At 40.9% G+C, this 20,467-nt stretch overlaps 1 protein-coding gene across 1 annotated transcript in view; it reads right to left on the bottom strand.

Annotated features, from left to right (window-relative positions):
• Positions 1-19,386, bottom strand: part of LOC310966176 (bromodomain and PHD finger-containing protein 3-like) — a 48,197-nt gene extending 28,811 nt beyond the window's left edge. The window contains exons 1-7 of the mRNA XM_083940029.1: positions 19,143-19,386; positions 7,508-9,028; positions 7,065-7,221; positions 5,936-6,067; positions 884-1,012; positions 467-779; positions 72-380 (exon numbers count right to left, since the gene is read on the bottom strand). Of these exons, the coding sequence (XP_083796155.1) occupies positions 72-380; positions 467-779; positions 884-1,012; positions 5,936-6,067; positions 7,065-7,221; positions 7,508-9,009 (2,542 nt within the window). The 5' untranslated portion in view covers positions 9,010-9,028; positions 19,143-19,386. The remainder of the gene's footprint in view (positions 1-71; positions 381-466; positions 780-883; positions 1,013-5,935; positions 6,068-7,064; positions 7,222-7,507; positions 9,029-19,142) is intronic.
• Positions 19,387-20,467: the final 1,081 nt, after the last annotated feature.

Consider the following 20,467-nt stretch of genomic DNA (forward strand, 5'->3'; position numbering starts at 1 on the left):
TAAATTGTTATTATAGTAACAGCCGAATGGCAGAAAGTATATTAAAAGGACAGATTTTTTTTTTTTTTTACCTGTCCCAGAATTTGACACTGCTTTCAAAGGTCCTTTATTAATATTTGTCTTCTTTTTCTTTTCCTTCTCCTCCTCTTCCTCTTTTCCTTCATCCTCCTTATCATTGCCATTTACAGACTGAGCATTTTGGTGCTGCTGGTTCATCTTCTGCCTGAGAGTGTTGATCTCTTGGTGCAGCAGCGTAATGCGCTTGGTTCGACCACCACTAGTGCACATGGACGCCACCATGTCCAGTTTGTCCAGTAAGGCCTTTAGCTGTTGGTCTGTGGTTAAGTGCAGTCTGTTTTCTGGGTCCAAGAGAGAGTCGACTGCAGAGAGTATAAGGAGAAACAGATGAACAGATGAGCCATGGGCATGATCACAGAGACGCGGCTAGTTTCTATTATTAACTCACCGTCATCCCACATACAGTTGTAGAAGCCATGTTTATTTGGAGACTCCGGGAGATGCATGCCGGTGCTGGGGTCCAGGCCGATGCTTTGGGACTGCCTGTGGGCGTGGTGGAGAATGGCTCCACCCACCTCCCACAGTTGTAAGGCTGTCTGGTGAAACATGGTGTCCTTGGAGTTGTACTTGAGGCAGTTGGAGATCATGAGATTAAAGTCCTCCTCCAGGTCTGTGATGGAGCAGTAGGCATGTCCCTCCAGTTTGGTACACATGGTGGAGAAGTCCATGGGTTGGGAAATAAACTCCAGGTAATCTGGGACCTCAGTGAATCACGAAAATAAGACTGTTAGTTGAGTCACAGCTTAAGTAAATATGCTGCTTGATATAAAGTGTTAATTTTAAGCTGATTTCTTACTGTACCAACCTCTAATAGATTGACGGGTTGAGAGAATATTTTTTCTGTGTCCTTCTCCTGCAGTTGGTCCAAGGTGGATCGCAGAAGCACCAACATAGGGGTCAATTTCAACTCAAGAGCAGCCTGCTGAATTTTCATCTGAGGAGTGATGACATAAAATGACAGGAGAGAAGCAGAAACACAAGGTCAAGCTACAGTTCAATTCAATTCAATTCAATTTTATTTATAGTGCCAAATCATCATCTCAGGACACTTTACAGACTAGGTAAAGATTACACTCTATGACTTATTTATGATTTACATAGACCCAACAATTCCCCCGTAGAGTACGGTGGCAACGAAAACCTTCCCTATAACAGGCAGGAATGTCGGACAGACCCAGCTCTGTGAAGGACAGACATCTGTCTGCCCCGGTTGGGGAGGAAGAAAAGGAGAGAGAAAGAGATAGAAAGACAAAGACAGACAAAAGACAGAGAGAGAAAAAGACAGACACAAAAACAGACAGACAGACACACTTCCAGAGATGCAAGCAACCAAACAGTAACTATAATAATATCTATAGTAATGTGAATATGACTTATGTTATGAAAGTTAATATAGCAGAATAGTAGAAACAAGCACAGCTAAGGTGATAGAATATGAAAATGATAATTATGGTGGCAAACATGATCAATGATGAGTAGCAGCAATAGCAGCTACGATACAGAGAGACATACCACTGATGGTGTTTTTATGGCTACAAATTTTATAGTTTAATAGACTAGTAATAGTATATATGAGTAACAGTGATAATAGCAGCAGGAAGCGGCATGCAGGACCACGGCAGCAGGCACCACCTCGATCAGCAGAGACCTGCAAGACGACTAAGCACAAACAACTCTGGGGAAGAAGTTGAATTAGTAACATGCATTCATGAGACATGAATGATACAGACAGAGAGGAGAGAAGGTCAGAGTATCAGGACAAGTTTTAACCCCCGGCAGACTAGGCCTATAGCAGCAACATTAAGCAGAACAACATCAGCTTAAAAATAACAACATAGCTAAGGGCCCATAAGCCCTAGCTGTAAGCTTTATCAAAGAGGAAAGTTTAAAGTTTACTCTTAAATATGGGGACAGTGTCGGCCTCCCGAATAACACTTGGGATTCGGTTCCACAGGAGAGGAGCTTGGTACCTGAAGGCTCTGCCTCCCATTCTACTTTTGGAGACTCTAGGAACGACAAGTAGCCTTGCATTCTCAGAGCGCAGTGATCCAGTCGGGTAATACGGTACTATGAGTTCTTTAAGATACGATGGAGCCTGACGAATAAGAGCTTTGTAGGTAAGGAGAAGGATTTTAAATTCTATTCTAGATTTTACAGGTAGCAAGTGCAGAGAAGCTAATACAGGAGAAATATGTTCTCTTCCATTTGTTTTAGTAAGTACACGAGCTGCAGCATTTTGGACGAACTGGAGACTCTTATCAGACTTATTGGAGCAGCCTGATAATAAGGAGATGCAATAGTCCAGCCTAGAAGTAACAACTGCATGGACTTGTTTTTCTGCATCTTTCTGAGACACAATGTTCCTAATTTTCGCAATATTACGCAGGAGAAAATATGCAGTCCTTGTCGTGAGAATCGAAGGACCCATCAAATCAAAGATCAAATCAAGATTAAAAATATCACCCAGATTCCTTACTTTGGTACTGGAGGACAACACAACATCATCCAGAGTAACAATCTCTTTAGCAATTGAGTTTCGGAGGCCTTTGGGGCCAAGTACGATAACTTAATTTTTATCTGAGTTTAACATCAGAAAATAGCAGGTGGTGAATAGAACCGGTCCAAGGACAAAGTCCTGTGGAACTCTGTGACTAATTAGTGAGCATGGAGGATTTGTCATTAACATGTACAAACTGAGATCTATCAGATATATACGACTTAAACCAGCTTAATGCGGTTCCATTAATGCCAATTAGATACTCCAGTCTCCGTCGCAGGATGCGATGGTCAATAGTGTCGAAGGCCGCACTAAGATCTAGTAAAACAAGTACAGAGACAAGTCCTTTGTCTGAAGCTATTAGATGGATGTTAGTAATTTTTACCAGTGCTGTGTCAGTGCTATGATTCGCTCTAAATCCTGACTGAAAGTCCTCAAATAACTCATTATTATGTAAAAAGTCACACAACTGATTGGCGACTGATTTCTTGAGGATCTTAGAGAGAAAAGGAAGGCTAGATATAGGTCTATAGTTGGCTAGTACTTCTGGATCAAGACTGGGTTTAAGAGGTTTAAGGGGCGGCAGTAGCTCAGTCCATAAGTGACTTGGCTGGGAACCGGAGGGTCGCCGGTTTGAGTCCCTGTGTGGACCATGAATGGAGCGTGGACTGGTGGCTGGAGAGGTACCAGTTCATCTCCTGGGCACTGCCGAGGTGCTGTTGAGCAAGGCACCAAACCCCCAACTGCTCAGGGCGCTGGCAGCCCCCTCGCTCTAACATCTCTCCATTAATTGCATGTATATAGGTCCTGTTAGTGCATGTGTGTGTATTTCGGGCCTGTGTGTGTGTAACATGAATAACAATAATCGAGTGAAAAATCAAATTTCCCCGTTGCGGGACTAATAAAGGAATTCTTCTTCTTCTTCTTCTTAATTACAGCTACTTTAAAAGACTGTGGTACATATTAATCATATCTAATACAGGAGTGCTAACTAAAGGTAACAATACTTTAAATAACCTAGTTGGAATAGAGTCTAGGAGACAAGTAGAAGGCTTTGATGCTGAAATAGAAGAGGTTAATTTGCTAAGGTCAACTGAAGAAAAGCAGTCCAAGAATATATCAGGTCATACAGTTGTTTCTAAGGTCCCTGGGTTTGAAGAAAAATTGGTGCCAAGTGAGTTGATTTTGTCTCTAATAGTAATAATTTTGTCATTAAAGAAGGTTATGAAGGTCCTCTATTAAAGATGAGTAATAGGCTGCTCTGGCATTACGGAGGGCCTTCCTATATGTTTTTAGACCTTCTTGCCAAACTAAGCGAGATTCCTTCAATTTATTGGAGTGCCATTTACTTTCCAATTTTCGTGATACTTTTAATTCACGGGTTTATGAGTTATACTATGGAGCTAACTTCTTCTGTTTCATTATCTTCTTTTTTAAAGGAGCAACAGAGTCGAGTGTGGTTTGTAGTGAAGACTGCAAGACTGTCAAAAAGATGATCAATTTCAGAGAAACTAACGTTAGTACAGGAATCTTGAATATTAGGATAAGGCATTAAATTAAATGCAGATGGAATCTCTTCCTTAAATTTAGTTATAGCACTATCAGATAAACATCTAGTGTAGAAACCTTTGCCCAGAGGTGAGTAGTCCTGGAATATGAATTCAAAAGTTATTAAATAAGGGTCTGATAAAATAGGATTCTTAGGGAAAGACTATTAAGTCATTGATTTCCACACCATAACCCAAAACAAGGTCGAGGGTGTGATTAAAACAGTGAGTAGGTTTATGTACACTCTGACTAAAACCAATCGAATCTAATAGAGAGATAAGCGCAGTACTAAGGCTATTATTATCAACGTCCACGTGAAAGTAAAATCTCCAACAATGATTACTTGGATTTAAGGACTAAATTTGACAGAAACTCTGAGAATTCAGATAGAAATTCAGAGTACGGACCAGGAGCACGGTACACTATAACAAGTATAATTGGCTGCAGTTTTCCAGGTTGAATGTGAAAGACTAAGAACAAGACTTTCAAATGAATTACAATTTAGTTTAGGTTTAGGGTTTATTAATAGGCCTGAGTCATCAATAACTGCAACGCCTCCTCCTCGACCACTGCCTCGAGGAACATGAGTATTAATATGACTGGGAGGAGTGGATTCATTCAGGCTAACATATTCTTCAGGACACAGCCAGGTTTCAGTCAGACAGAGAACATCAATATGGTTATCTGATATCAGATCATTTATTAATACAGCTTTAGATGGCAGAGATCTGATGTTTAAAAGTCCTCATTTTATTTTCTGATTTAGTTGCATTATCGCAGATTTGGTGTTGATTTGTATCAAGTTTTTCTGTATAGCTCCTCTTCTGTTTGATTTAACTAATGTAGATCACCATAAGGCACACTGCGTTTGTATAGGATACTGAGCTGGAAAATGCTCCACAGGGAGTGCGGAGAGGTGTGTAAAACTGCAACTCTGCTTCATGTGCGTCTGTGGTAAGGGCAGCTCAGAGTGGTGCATTAAACTGTGACTCTGCTGTTGCCAGGAGGTGGTGGTGGTGCAGGACTGGACACTCAGGTCAGTGTTGGCAGATAAAAGTCTTGACTCTTCCTGGTTAGGGTGCAGGCCGTTGTGTTCAAATAGCCTGGGTCTGTTTAAAAAAGGTGTTAAGTTGTCCACAAATGGAATACTTTTCCCAAGACAGTATCCTTTTAGCCACAGGTGCAGCTGGTAGAGGCAGCTGTACATGACGTCACCAAATCGCAGCGGGGAAAGCGGGCCGGAAATAATGAGACGCTTCCCTGCGTCTAGCAGGTGGTCCACCATAGACCTGAAGTCCTGCTTGAGGACCTCGGACTGTTGTTTCTTTAAATCGTTGGTACCGGCCTGCAGGACGAGCGTCGAGGCCGGGTTGGGCTGTTAACACAGCTGGAGGGCGGAGGACTCAACCTCCCTGACGCGGGCTCCAGGGCGGCAGAAGGTCTGGCTTTTTAAATACTACGTAAATGCTGAATATAACAGAGATCAATTTCATAATTTATTTATCTGCTTATTATTTTCTCTTAAATGATTAACATCCGTCGCAATTTCTCAGAGCCCAAGGTTTTTAAACTGTGTGCTTAGTCTGATCAACAGGTCCATATGTCAAACATGACTGAGAAATATACTGCATCATAGATGACAAAAAAATGTGCCAATATTTACAAGCAGGATTTTGGGCAATTCTGCTCCAAAAAAAAAAAAAAGTGCTTTAACAACTAATCTACTATTAAAACTACTTGAGTAACTGTTTCAGCTCTAATAGATAAACATATTAATACTATAGCTTGTCTCGCACTTCCTCTGTAAGGTACCTGTTCTCTCTTTAGCCGCTCTCTCTTGCGGATGAGTTCCACCAAAAGCCTGGCTCTTTCCAGATCTTGCCTCAACTTCTGCCAGTAGCGTAGCTCCTCTCTTGCAGCACACAGCTTCTCACCCGGCTCCCTCTTAACACAAAGGAGAACAAGCAAAAAGTAAAAAAGTTTTTTAAGCCTAACTTTGTTGAATCATAGCAGCTTATGTTGGTAGCAGAGCAACAAATTCACAGAGTGCTGAGTCGCAGCTCCCTGCTGTGCACCCAGCCCCAGAAAGAGAGGGGAGAGGAGAGGAAATGAAAACGACCATAATGGACAACATAACGCAGGAAACAGTAATGACTCTTATACTGAGCTGAAATGGAAATGCATGTTTTGGTTTAATTAAAATCAATAATTTAACGATTTTAATATTCTAACAAAAACCTGAAAAACAAAATTGAAAATCTAATATCTACCCAATGAACGAGTATCCCAATAGTTGAATATTGGGGTCCAGCCCTAGATTCTAGAGTGAAGTATTATTGAGTTTATCTATAGATTTTGCTGTTATAAACATCACTTTTGTTGCTCTAACATTTAACTATATTTAAAATATAAATAAAATTGAACTGAAGAGTTAGATTTTTTTCTAAAGTAATTGATAAATGCGGAGTATTGATAAGAGAAGTAGTTTAATCTACATTTTATGGTTTAATAACCTTAAGGCATTCCCTGCCATCATAAATGAAGGGGCAACAGATTAATACAAATATCCACAAGTTTTTACAAGCCGTTTCCCTCTGCGACAGTGAGAGGTCTACAACAAAGATGACAGAGCTGTGAAGGGTTGTGTGGAAGCCCGACATCTATTTGAATCAGCCGTTGAAAGTGTGAAGTCTGGGCTTATGTTTCGATTTCAGTGTGAGAGAATACAAATATGGTGTGAAGTTTTGGTTTGATCACAGTGACTTGGCTGACTCTGTCCTGAACAGACTTCATTGTTCTGTGAAGACCTGATACTCTAATGGCTGTAAATGTGCTGGTGTTAATAATTTATAATTCTCAACCACACAGATTTACTCTGATGGCAGTTTTAACAGTAGTATTCCTTATAAGAGAGCACACTGTACCTGATCTCTCGCCTCACCTGCTCTGCAGTCCTGTGCGCCTGTAGGTGGGAATGAAGTCGGCGTATTAAAGGCATTCCATTTTGTGCCTGTCGCTTCAGTAACCAGTAGTTATGAAGTCTCTGCATGAACTGATTCTTCCTCTGGACTTCAACTCCCGTGCAGATCTTGTTCAGCCTGTGGAGATGTAACAGCTAAAGATTAAAACACATTTGGCAGTATTTCTGGTCATTATAACAACACTAACTTACGACCTTATGGTAAGGTCATTTTAAGTAGCAATACATACTCTGTTAAATGTAAAATACTCTATTGTAATGCACTGGATCAAAACCCAATTAGATGAGTGTTTCCTACTAAACCCTGCAACAATAATAATAATCTCTTATAAGGTGGCAGACACTACAGTAAATTAATAAGGCATGCTGGGTATGTTAATATGAACAGTATGCAAATGTGACACCTGTGAGAGGGGATCTGAGGCACGAGCAGCACAGGCACAGTTGAGCGACGTGTCGACCCACCAGACCCCTTTGTGTTCTTCCTCTTCGGGCCCTTGGTAGTTTTCTTGTTTGATGGTGGTGGTGGTGGGGGGCTTTGAGTGTAAGACCTTTGACCACGGTTTCCCCTGCCCCCCACCAGTCTCCCTTCAACCGACTCATCTCCAGAACCGTCCTGCCGAGACCCTACTAGAGAATGATGCTCACAGAAAGCAGTCTTCTTCACAGAGAAGGTGGTACCATTGACACCTGTCTCCCGGACTGGGTCTATCTTCATAAACAGGCCGGCCTTCTGGGCGCAGGTGACATGAAAGGCCCTGTAACAGTTGGTTTTGTGGCACTGAATGGATGCTCCTCTGCCTTTCTGCTTACACAAGTAGCAGGTGAGCTTCCAGCGAGCAGGAGGGATGTTCTTGACCCCCTCAACTGGCTCCAAAAACACTGTGTTGGCAAAGCACACCTCAGGGATCCATATGGCACAGACAACATGGGCCCAACGTCCATCGCTTGTCTGTTTGAAGGCACCTCCTCGGTTGGGACAGAGCACACAGTCTACAGGACGAGAGGGGGACTGCAGGCAACAGCGGCACAGCCACTGACCCTCAGGTACATAGGGCACACCGTAACACTCCTGGTGGACGGCCAGATTGCAGATGTCACAGAAAAGGATGACATTACTGTTCAAACATTCATCATCCATGCAGACGCAGCAAAAAGCATCCTCATCGACAGCACTCTGGGACAGAGCCTGGCTGCGGGACTCCAGGATGGATTCCCTCTCTAGGCGGTCAATCAGCAGCTCAAAAGTGTCTGCAGATACAGAGGCATGGTGGTCAGACACCCTCTTTTGGTTTACCATCTCCAGCCAGGCCAGGTCCTCCTCGTCCATGTCATACTCAGCCACACTGTCCTGTTCCTCCATTGACTTTCCTATGTAACGATAGTAGGCTGTTGGGAGAGCAGGCGCCTCTGAGGGGCATACTGAACTCAACACACGAAATATGGGCTCAGGCAGAGGGATTAGGTGGGATGGTTGCTGGAGGGAATTTGTAGGTCCCGTGTGCTGCTGGGAGCCGGACCGTTGGTGAGATGTATTTTTACCACTTCTAATGCTTTTACTGCTTGAGGGTTTCCTCCAAGATCTGGTTTTACTCTGCGTTTGTTCACTGTTCTCCTTGTTGCTGTTGCACTCAGCAATGTCCTGGGCCATCATCTCATCCTCAGTGATAACTGGCAAAAGATCTGTGATGTTTATCCGATGGAGCCTTCCTTCTAGATCCACTTCCACTATTTTCTGTGCCTGAGCATACGTTAAAGTCTCCCTGGATGGAGAGAGCTGCAGTCTGTAGGGCAAGGGGGGCCGCAGCTGGCCAGATGATCCCCTGCCCCTTCCTCTCCCTCGGCCCCTACCCATGTTGAATCCGCCAAAAACTGTCTGACATTCCCACCTCCTCACATTCCACATGGGAGTTTACACCAGCTCCCTAACAGATACAGAAGAAAGAAAAAATATTTAATGCAATGTGGGCTTATATTGTGTTGCTTGTACTCTATACCATGTAAACATGGTCTCAAGTCAATTAAATCTGAGCTCTTACTGGGAAAAAGGCTAACTATTTTGATACCATGTTATCATCACACCATGAGTGAAACTTGCAGTAAATGTTGATTTATAAAATAACAGTAATCATCACTGTTGGTAGTATTATTGTGCTATTTCAATTGAAAAGCTATGCAATTCCATTAAAAGTTTTAAGGATATCACCATTAACCCACTAATTGACAATATAAATTCTCATAGGCTTTATCAAGCTGGGGGACTTTTGCTCCGGAGGGCTGTTGCACAAAGGCAGAATTAAGATATCCCGGATAAATGAAAAAGCCAGCCTTGACCTAGTCTGGTCTGATCATCCTGGCTGTATTAGTTGCAGGTACACCAAGCCAGGATGAGAAGGTGCATCTATGTCAAGCCAGGTGTAAGTAATTCTGTTGAGTGCACGCTCACAGATTTCAAAGGAAGACCGCGAGGTCGAGCACAGATTCACTGATGCAGACACGGAAAAGACACATGCAGCGTTCTTCTCTGCATCCAAACAGCAAGAACTAATGCAAACTTATGAGGAAGTGAAGCATGCCGTTAGGAAAAAGGAAAGTTGGCTGCTATTATTGAACAACGAGAAAAAGGTTGGCGGGCAATATCAAACCGACTGAACGCAAAAGTGTTCAAAAATACACACCTGTCATTTGTGTCACGTCATTTTCATAGATGAACAGGTGAACAACATGTTACCCTTAAAAGAGAGTAGTGGAATTTAATGTTACTCTGGAAAGACAGCTAGCTGCAAACACTGATTCTGATTTTCCACACACACACACACACACACACACACTTTCATGCCTAATAAAAAATTAAGTTAGGCTAAATGATCATGGAATATTGTAAAACCTGTTTGATCTGTGATCGGAGTGACAGCTGACTAAACAGATAAAGCAGCAGGATTAATCAAGCCTGGCTGTTAGCCTGGTCTGGAGCAAGCTAACAGCACAGAATAAATCTCCATGGTAACTTAGGTGCCTGTGCTTTCACGCAACCGGATCATGGATAAAGTAAGCCAGGATTACCGGAATATCTCTTATCTAGGTTTCATGCAACAGCTCCCAGATTACAAAACTTATGAAACTCTGAAAAGAGACCCTACTGTGGTTACAAAAAGAAGGTTATAGAGTGTCTACAGCAACTACAAAAAGGAGGGGTCACTGACAAATCACAATATTACAGGCTCTATCCCCAGGACTCAACCCCCTGCTTATATCGACTCCCAAAAATCCATAAAGAAGGGGCCCCGCTCAGGCCCATTGTCAGCAGCATAAACTCGGTCGCTTATAACATTGCAAGCACGTTGCCAATATTCTGGCACCGCTGGTGGGCAACACCCCACACCACATCCAAAACTCCATAGACTTTGTGAACAAAGTCAGAGACTTAAAAAAATGGATCCAGATGAAACCATGGTATCCTACGATGTGACTTCCTTGTTCACCTGTATTCCAACCATGGAGGCTCTGGCCACAGTAAGAGAGCGGCTCACACAGGAAAACTCCTTAACAACAAATCTCAAACCAGACCACATTTGCCAACTTCTGGATTTGTGCCTGAACACCACATATTTCCAGTTTAATGGCACTTTTTACAGACAGAAACACGGCTGTGCCATGGGTTCACCAGTATCCCCTATTGTGGCAAATGTATACATTGAGGAGGTAGAGGACAAGGCTTTGAACTCCTTCAAAGGAGTAACCCCGAGCCATTGGTTCAGATATGTGGACGACACATGGGTTCAAATCAAATCCAAAGAGGTGCAAACTTTTACCGGACATATAAACTCTGTGGACAGAAACATCAAGTTCACCAGAGAAGAAGTCAAGGACAAAGTTTGCCTTTCTTAGACTGTGACGTCCATATGGAGAATGAAAGGAGCCTCCACATTGGGGTATACAGAAAACCAACTCACACAGATCAATATCTACTGTTTGACTCCCACCACCCCCTGGAACACAAGCTTGGAGTTATCAGAACCCTGCAACACAGAGCTGATAACATACCCACCAGCTCACAGGCCCAAGGGGAAGAACGCAAGCACAAAGAGAAGCGCCACCCTGATTATTAATAGTGCTTTACTTCTGCCAATAAAAAGAGCGTCATCTTACTTTGCAGTTTTCTGAGAGATTTGTAGTGTTTTTGTTGTATGTTTTTTTTAAATTGCAGACAAAAAGGTTACTCGGTAAAAATGGGTCAACTGTGACGCTTTTGTAATGAAAACCTTAATATTTTGAATAGTGAGTCTCATTTGTTGACTGCTGATTTTCTGAATATTCTATATGCAAATTCCCTTTACACCCCAATCACAAAACCTACTAGGCTAACATCCTCATCTGCAACCCTTATTGATAATGTATTTACAAACTGTTTTAATAATCTGGTGTAATAGTCTGGTGTCCTTTACTGTGATATATCTGACGATTTTCAATTTCATTAAATTCTATTCAATTTTATTTATAATGCTGAATCATAACAAAAGTTATCTCAGGACACTTTACAGAGTAGGTAAAGACCACACTCTATGACTTATTTATGATTTACATAGACCCAACAATTCCCCCGTAGAGTACGGTGGCAACGAAAACCTTCCCTATAACAGACAGGAACATCAGACAGACCCAGCTCTATGGAGGTTGGCTATCTACACCGTTTGGGGAGGAAGAAAAGTAGGGAGAAAGAGAGAAAAGACGGACAGATGGACAGAGAGAGACACAGACAGACACACAGACACACTTCCAGAGATGCAAGCAACCACAAACGTAACAGTGACTATAATAATATCTGTAGTATTGTGAATATGACATATGTTGTGGCAGTTAATACAGCAGAATAGCAAGAAACAGGCACAGCTAAAATGACAGAACATGACAATGATAATAATTATGGTGGCAAACATGGAGTTAAATTAGTAACATGCATTGATGAGACATGAATGATACAGACAGAGGAGAGAAGCTCAGAGTATCAGGAAAAGGATTATCCCCCAGCAGGCTAGGCCTATAGCAGCATCATTAAGCAGAACAACATCATTTAAAAAATAACAACATTGTTAAGGGATTGTAAGCCCTAGCTGTAAGCTTTATCAAAGAGGAAAGTTTAAAGTTTGCCTCCCGAATAACACTTGGGAGTCGGTTCCACAGGAGAGGAGCTTGGCACCTGAAGGCTCTGCCTCCCATTCTACTTTTGGCGACTCTAGTAACGACGAGTAGCCTGCACTCCCAGAGTGCAGCGAACCAGTCGGGTCATACGGTACTATGAGTTCTTTAAGATACGATGGAGCCTGACGAATAAGAGCTTTGTAGGTAAGGAGAAGGATTTAAAATGTTTCTATTCTAGATTTTACAGGTAGCAAGTGCAAAGAAGCTAATACAGGAGAAATATGTTCTCTTCCATTTGTTTTAGTTAGTACTCGAGCTGCAGCATTTTGGACCAACTGGAGACTCTTAACAGACTTATTGGAGCAGCCTGATAATAAGGAGTTGCAATAGTCCAGCCTAGAAGTAACAACTGCATAGACTCCTTTTTCTGCATCTTTATGAGACACATTGGGCCTCATTTATCAATCGCAGATCTGAGCGCAGAATTGGTCGTAGGAAGGGACCCACGTGTGATTTATGAAACATTCGTATCGGACCAATCTCTGCGCATGAATGAGCGGGCCTTGATAAATGCGGCGGTTGAATTCGATCGTCATGAACATGTTACGCCCTTAAATATTCCTGTTTCGGAGGCCTCGCCCACTGAGGTCAAACATGGAGAGGAAGAACGCAGGTTAGAAAAGAAACTTTTCCGACACACAGATCGACATCCTGACATCCGAGATGGAGCAAAATAAGGATGTGCTTTTTGGCAGTCTTAAGAGTGAAATAAAAGGGGCCCATAAAAACGCTGTATGGAAAAGAATAACGGCAGCGCTCCACTGTGACAGGAGTGCGCCTGTGCGCACTGTTGGACAGGTGTAACCCAATTAAAAGCACACACCTTTGAACATATGAATTGCAAGAAAAGCTGGGATTATATTTAGGAAACGCTGAGTCAAATACATTCAACTTGCTCAAAAGATCCATTTCATTCATTTTGTAATTATGGCTGCAGTATATTTCCACAGAACATACAAAAAGGTGTTGTTTTGTGTTCGCTATTATCCAAGTTTGTGATTTTAAACTCTTAAATTAGTTTAAAGACTGTAAATAACCAATGTTCTGACCGTTGTGGGTTAGCTGTATATAAACTACTCCTTTAGGTGGAAACAACAGCCTTCTGATCCAGAATATCACCTATAATGCGAGGGGGTGCATTTCACGGCAGGAATACGGCACAACACCGGCGCTCTTGCTATGTAGCAGGGTTTGCCAGCGGGGTTATTAGGTATTCCGTAAGAGAATACCTTTGTCACCTAGAACCAAACCAAGATGTTAATCATCTGATACCTTGTTTGATTTAATGCAATTTATCGAGGGTAGCCACCAACCGAGGAGATGAGTTTGGCTCTGCAGTGCATCTTGCTGCAGCCACGCACCAACACATTCATTCATTAATTAATTCAATGTCGGGGTCGCGGGGGGCTGGAGCCGAGCGGTTTTGAAATATAAAAGAATCGTGTGTCCCCCCCGGACCAGACCGCCACGTTTAAAAGCGACAGCTTGGCGTCACAAATCACTTGTACATTTATCGAGTGGTAGTTTTGGTGATTTATGAATGCGTAATCATTCATGGATGGTGCCATCAGACGCACATGAGTACAATCAATCGCGCCAACCACAATTTTTATTTTTTTATTCGTTTTAAGAATCTGTTTTTAACTGTTCTTAATATGTGACTGCTTATGCTTAATGATAGCTGAGGTTTGTTTATTATTTTCAGTCAGATTTTGCTGTGCTGCACCGCAAATACACAGGCTGAAATGTGCGTACACGAACTCAGACCAGACGTGAGATTTGATCGTAGCTCCCGCTCACGTCCAAATTGATAAATGCCGACGTTTGCCAGGAAATGGTCTTACGCACGCTTTTCTGCCGTACGTTCGTTTGATAAATGAGGGCCAATGTTCCTAATTTTCGCAATATTACGCAGGTGAAAATATGCAGTCCTTGTCGTGAGAATCGAAGGACACATATCCTGATCAAAAATATCACCCAGATTCCTTACTTTGGTGCTGGAGGACAACACAACATCATCCAGAGTAACAATATCTATAAGCTATTCAGTTTCTAACCTAGTTGGAATAGAGTCTAGGAGACAAGTAGAAGGCTTTGATGCTGAAATAGTAGAGGTTAATTTGTTAAGATAAACTGTAGAAAAGCAGTCCAAGAATATATCAGGTCGTACAGTTTGTAAGGTTCCTGGGTTTGAAGAAAAATTGGTGCCAAGTGAGTTGATTTTGTCTCTAATTGTTATAATTTTGTCATTAAAGAAGGTCGTGAAGTCGTTACTACTGAGCATTATAGGAATACATGGCTCAATAGAGCTGTGGCTCTCTGTCAGCCTGGCTACAGTGCTGAAAAGAAATGTAGGATTGTTCTTATTCTCCTCCAATAAAGATGAGTAATAGGCTGCTCTGGCATTACAGAGGGCATTCCTATATGTTTTTAGACCTTCTTGCCAAACTAAGCGAGATTCCTTCAATTTAGTGGAGTGCCATTTACTTTCCAATTTTCGTGAAACTTGTTTTAATTCACGGGTTTGTGAGTTATACCATGGAGCTAACTTCCTCTGTTTCATTATCTTCTTTTTTAAAGGAGCAACAGAGTCGAGTGTGGTTTGTAGTTAGCCTGCAAGACTGTCAACAATGTGATCAATTTCAGAGAAACTAACGATAGTGCAGGAATCTTGAATATTAGGATAAGGCATTAAATTAAATGCAGATGGAATCGCTTCCTTAAATTTAGTTACAGCACTATCAGATAAACATCTAGTGTAGAAACTTTTGCCCAGAGGTTAGTAGTCCTGTAATATGAATTCAAAAGATATTAAATAATGATCTGATAAAATAGGATTCTGTGAAAAGACTATTAAGTCATTGATTTCCACACCATAAGCCAAAACAAGGTTGAGGGTGTGATTAAAACAGTGAGTAGGTTTATATACACTGACTAAAACCAATCGAATCTAACAGAGTGACAAACGCAATACTAAGACTATTATCATCAACGTCCACGTGAATATAAAAATCTCCTACAATGATTACTTTATCAGACTTAAGGACTAAGTATGACAGAAACTTTGAATTTCGATCTCAGACACTTTCAAGGTTCAGAGTGTTCAACAAAAGAAACATTGAATAGCTTTTATAAAAAATCCATAAGAAATCCATCTCCTCTGGATAGTGATAATTATAGAGGTTTCAACTACCCTGCCATCAGTTTATTAAAGGTTCTGTAGAGTGTACACAGATCCATCTGATATTGCTTGTGCTTTCAATTATTATTTTGTTAGTATTGGTAAAAGATAAGTCCTATCTCTGGGAACTGAGTTTTTAAAAGGTTGTTATTCTTCTCTCCAGAGTTTTGATCCTCCTACTGAGCAGGAAATATCACTGCCAATTTAAAAGATTCAGCAGCTGGTCATGATGAGGTTAGAGCATGTTTAATTAAATATATGTACTCAATTATCAGACCACTTATATATTTGCCAAATCTCTTGAAACTGGAATAATACCGAATGACCTTAAAATTGCTGAAGTTGCTCCTCTATTTAAATCTGGAGACTGTAGTTAATTTAATAACTATCTCGCTATTTCTTATTTTCCATGCTTCTCAAAGATTTTGGAGAAGTTGGTTTAAAGTAGAATATTGAAACATACTGTACGAACATCAGTTTGGATTTAGGAAAAGCTATTCTACAGAAATGGCTGTGCTGTAACTGGTTGATAAAATTCATACTGCCTTTAACAACCATGAATATGCCCTAGGAATTGTCCATGATTTATCCAAAGCTTTTGATAATGTGAATCATTAAATCTTAAGGCAAAAAATGTTATATTATGGTTTTACTGGAATAACGTATAAATGGTTTTATAATTCTATTCATAATCACCAACAGTTTGTCAATGTAAATGGATGGAAATCTGTCAGGGTCATTATAACTTGTGGGGTCCCACAGAGGTCCATCTTAGGGCCGCTCTTATTTCTTCTATACATTAATGACTTTGCTGCAGTTTTATCGCCCCGGTTCCATACGATACCAATTTGTTTATCCCTCATGCTAGAAATGCAAACTTTGATGAGAAATTACTCGATTAAAATAAATGAATTGCAATATTTGCAATAATATTGTATTTCCTGGCCCTTTGAGTAGAAACCTGTGTGAAACAGTAATTCACGGCCGTGGTGGCCGGATTACTGTCCTCTCCCCGGGATTTGACGCGCTGGGAGAATTGCTCCAAGCGCTCCCTGTAGGCGCACTGCCCACTACTCACACTCCCACTGCGCTCTTCTTCGGGGGTTTCTGAATCCTCTTGGAAACAGCTCACCGAGCTCCGCTCTGTTGTTCCCAATCGTTACAGTCTGGGTAAATCCGTGGTTAAATCACCACATCAATGTCTCTTCCTACTCTGAAAAAAAGAAAGGCTGTCACAGAAAACTGTCAGTTCACCAGAGAATGGACGGAGAAGTTTGTGGTTCTGTCTCTGTGAAGCCTGTGTTTACTCTGCAGCCATATCTGGGTGTAAAGAGGAGAAGTTAAGGCATTTTCAGAAAAATCATGCTACTCTGCATTTACGTTACGTTAATTTGTTATAGTTCTGTTTTTGATGAATAAACTAATGTTTCACATGTACTTGTCAGCCTGGTAAAGTAACTAGTAACTGAGGTAATCAGATAAATGTAGTGGAGTAAAAATTAGAATATTTCCAGAAATTTGTAGTGGAGTAGAAGAATAAAGTAGCATGTAAATAAAATACTCAAGTAAAGGAGAAGAGCCTCGAACTTTACTTAAGTCCAATAATTGAGTGAAAACCTCTGGTTAACAGGTTTGTTCATTTAACAAGGATTGTTTTTTGACAAGCTTGTTGCACTTTGAGGTCTTTTTAAACTATTTACATTGATAAAATAAAGACAATATAAGCACTCCTATGTCGCTGCATTGTTTTACAATATCCATTAATGTGATGCTCAGATTTTTCCGGCCCCTCATTTTGGATAATTTGTCAACCGGCCCCAATTCATAATTAATTGAATAGCCCTGCTCTAATATATACTCGTACTTAATTTTTCTCTGAAAATGCATCAGATTGACGCTTTTAGGGGGAGAATATTAATTTATTTTCATGTAAAGTAGCCTGTGTAATATTTTTATATTTTCTATTCAGAATATGTTTGATATGTTTCCAAAATGTTATACCCTGCCCTCAAGTGAGTGATTAAGGAATAGCATAGCATTTTATGTTACGTATAGACCTTTTTTTAAAGTTGTAAACATAAACATTCTAAATGTGTCCAAGTTTGATTCCTGTTGCAGTGAATGTGAATGACATCAGCTGACAGGAAGTTAACAAGGACCAAGACTGTTGCCTCGTAATGGAATTCCATTAAAAAAGGTCTATACACAGTAAAACCTATTCAGAGGGAAATTCAGCTTCTCAGAAAAATTAACGCTTATTAATTAATTGATAATCGATCGATGAAACAATGATCAATTAATGATTTACTCGATAATTTGCATCCCTATATTATACTAGTTTCTCTGTACTTATAGCCAAAGATAATGTTGATTTAAAAATGATTTCTGAATGGTTCCAATTAAACAAAATCTCAGTCAATATAAAAACAATCTAATTGTATAACATCTACATCAAAAAATAAAAAATATTGTCAATCCGATTCTTGTCTTAGCATAGGAAATATCCCAATTACTCAGGTCTATTATTACTTATTATTATTAGAGCTCACATACCTAATTTCCCCTCGGGGATAAATAAAGTTATCTATCTATCTACCGTATATTGTAATACAATCTGGGGAGGTACGTATCCATCCCACCTTTTGTAGCTTTATCTTCTGGGGAAAATATTCTGTAAAATTGCTATAGCAGCAGATGAGAACACTAAACAGTGATGTACACAGGTATAATACAAGACATGCCAACTGGCTACACCTCCCAAAGTTTCGCACTGAGATCTGTAAATTTTCAATTCGATACAAGGGGTTTCATATATGGAACAGCATTATTTAAAATTGTTGCTCAGTCCACTTCTCAAAAGAATTTAAAATACAGGCTTAGGACCTGTCTGACTAACCAGGCAGTGGAAACCTAAAGGACTGAAACAGGTCGATCCTACATATCTGTCTATTATTTGTATATACTGTATGTATAAATATTCAATGATGCCACTTTGCTTTCTCTTTTTTTGTTTGTATACCTTTGTGGATGAGATGACTTTTCATTCTTTTTTCTTGCATTTTAACAACACTTGAAGTGAGATTTCCTTAACAAGACCCTATGGGTTTTCTTAATCTCACCGGCACAATTTGTTTATTTTTTAAATTTCCTTTGTATGCATTTGTTGTTGCTGTTGCCTTTGTATTTTCGGTTTGTTTTTTATTGTGCAAAAAAAAAAAAAAAAAATATATATATATATATAGTTTTTTTGTTTGTTTTTTTTATTCTTACTGCAACAACTACAGTCTCTCCATTGGTCCAATCGGGAGTCTGTAACTTTACCACGTTTCCCCTCAGCCCAATCAAATGCCAGTATACTGGCCCTCTTGCTGTGCGTAGTTAGGTTGAAGAGCGCTAGAGTATCATCCATTTTAAGCGCACAGCAGAGACAACATTTGGATTGCAAGTTGATTATCAAATCCAATTATACATGCCAACAGTAACCAGACGCACTGTATGCACCGTGGCTAAACGCATTAATTACTTGCATGTATACATTAGAGCACAAAACCGCAAGATTTCGGCTCCTGCTTTTGTACTCGGACAGGAAACAGTCGTGTAACAAGACGACAGGTTTCCTGTGCAACGCTGAGAATTCTAAACGTATCAGAGTGGTTTACCTTGTGAATTCGTCGTCTGCAGTGCGAGTGCCCAACAAAATAACTACACCTAGCTGCTTAATGTCAGCTAGTAACACACTACAACCCAAGTCGGACATGCTAGCCCCATTCGCTTAGCTGGACAGGGATTTCATGAGCGACAGCGTCATTTTCAGCGCCCCAGTTCTCCGCCGTGACTTCGCTCAAACACACGAACTCGACCCTGTTTTGTGGTGGTTTAAACCTTTCAAACGATGCCGGTTCCACATCTGAGGGAAGCAAAATCCCGAAGATATCCAATTTAATGTCGCTTGGATGAGGCTAAATATTCAATCAAGATGGCTTGAAAAATAACGCCCCTTTGGAAAAACACCTCAGCCAATTGTACGTCGCCCCTTCACCTCGAGCGCAACGAGCATTTTTTGTGATTGGTCAATGGGATAAACCGAGTTCATCGAACTCGGTGTAGGGATAATAGACGTAATAAAGAGTAGACGCCGCATCGATCTTTACTGCCTACTGGCGCTGACGAGCGCTGGGGATGCCATCTTGGACCGGTCGACCTTTCAGTGTAATCTGTTTGACAGGTGAAATTAACTGTCAGCGCATTTAATAAATCAGACTTCACACTTGTTTTTTTTCTACATTTCTTAAAGCAGGGACGTGTGGTCAGCACATAGGCTATGATAGGTATTTTGCAAATCACACACTATAAATATGAAGGAGAAGCAGAAACATAGGGGCAGTAAAGTCAGCAATTTTAATAATCATATGAACTGTGAACATAAAGGGCAGCTGGGTGGATCCATTGATAAATCAATTCATTTAGACTTCATAGTAAATAAGCCAGTCAAATTTGGAGAGAGTAGCAAACGGACTGCCTTGCTGAGGTCGTGATATGCCACAAACAACTTCCTTATCTTGGTAGTAAATGCAGTCTCGCCTATTTGGCCAGACAAAACCCTTTTTGTCTCCAAGTTGTTTCATGCAGTTTTCCTGCAGGCCCTCCATACTGATGTCAACAATTTGTCCCACATATGGCTTTCCCTCATACTTAATTAAGACAAACTTCTGTGTATTCTTCATCTGAAGTGGTGTCTGTATCTCCAGCTTGGGCCTCTCCAATTGATGCACTTGGTTGGGCACGTGCATACAGCACCTGAGTAGAAGAGCTTCAAAAAGGAGAGAGTTATATGTTATTGACACCATTGTCGGCAGTGACTGCAATAACTAGCTTCTACTCCATCAAATTTGGTTTGCACAATTTACAAATATGTAGGGTTTGTACTGACTGGACTTGGGGCTCGCAAGTGGGCAAGCTGGATGGAGAAGAAGGCGACTCTGTA

This window comes from Echiichthys vipera, assembly GCF_963691815.1.
Source record: "Echiichthys vipera genome assembly, chromosome: Y".
In the NCBI taxonomy this organism is placed as follows: Eukaryota; Metazoa; Chordata; class Actinopteri; order Perciformes; family Trachinidae; genus Echiichthys; species Echiichthys vipera.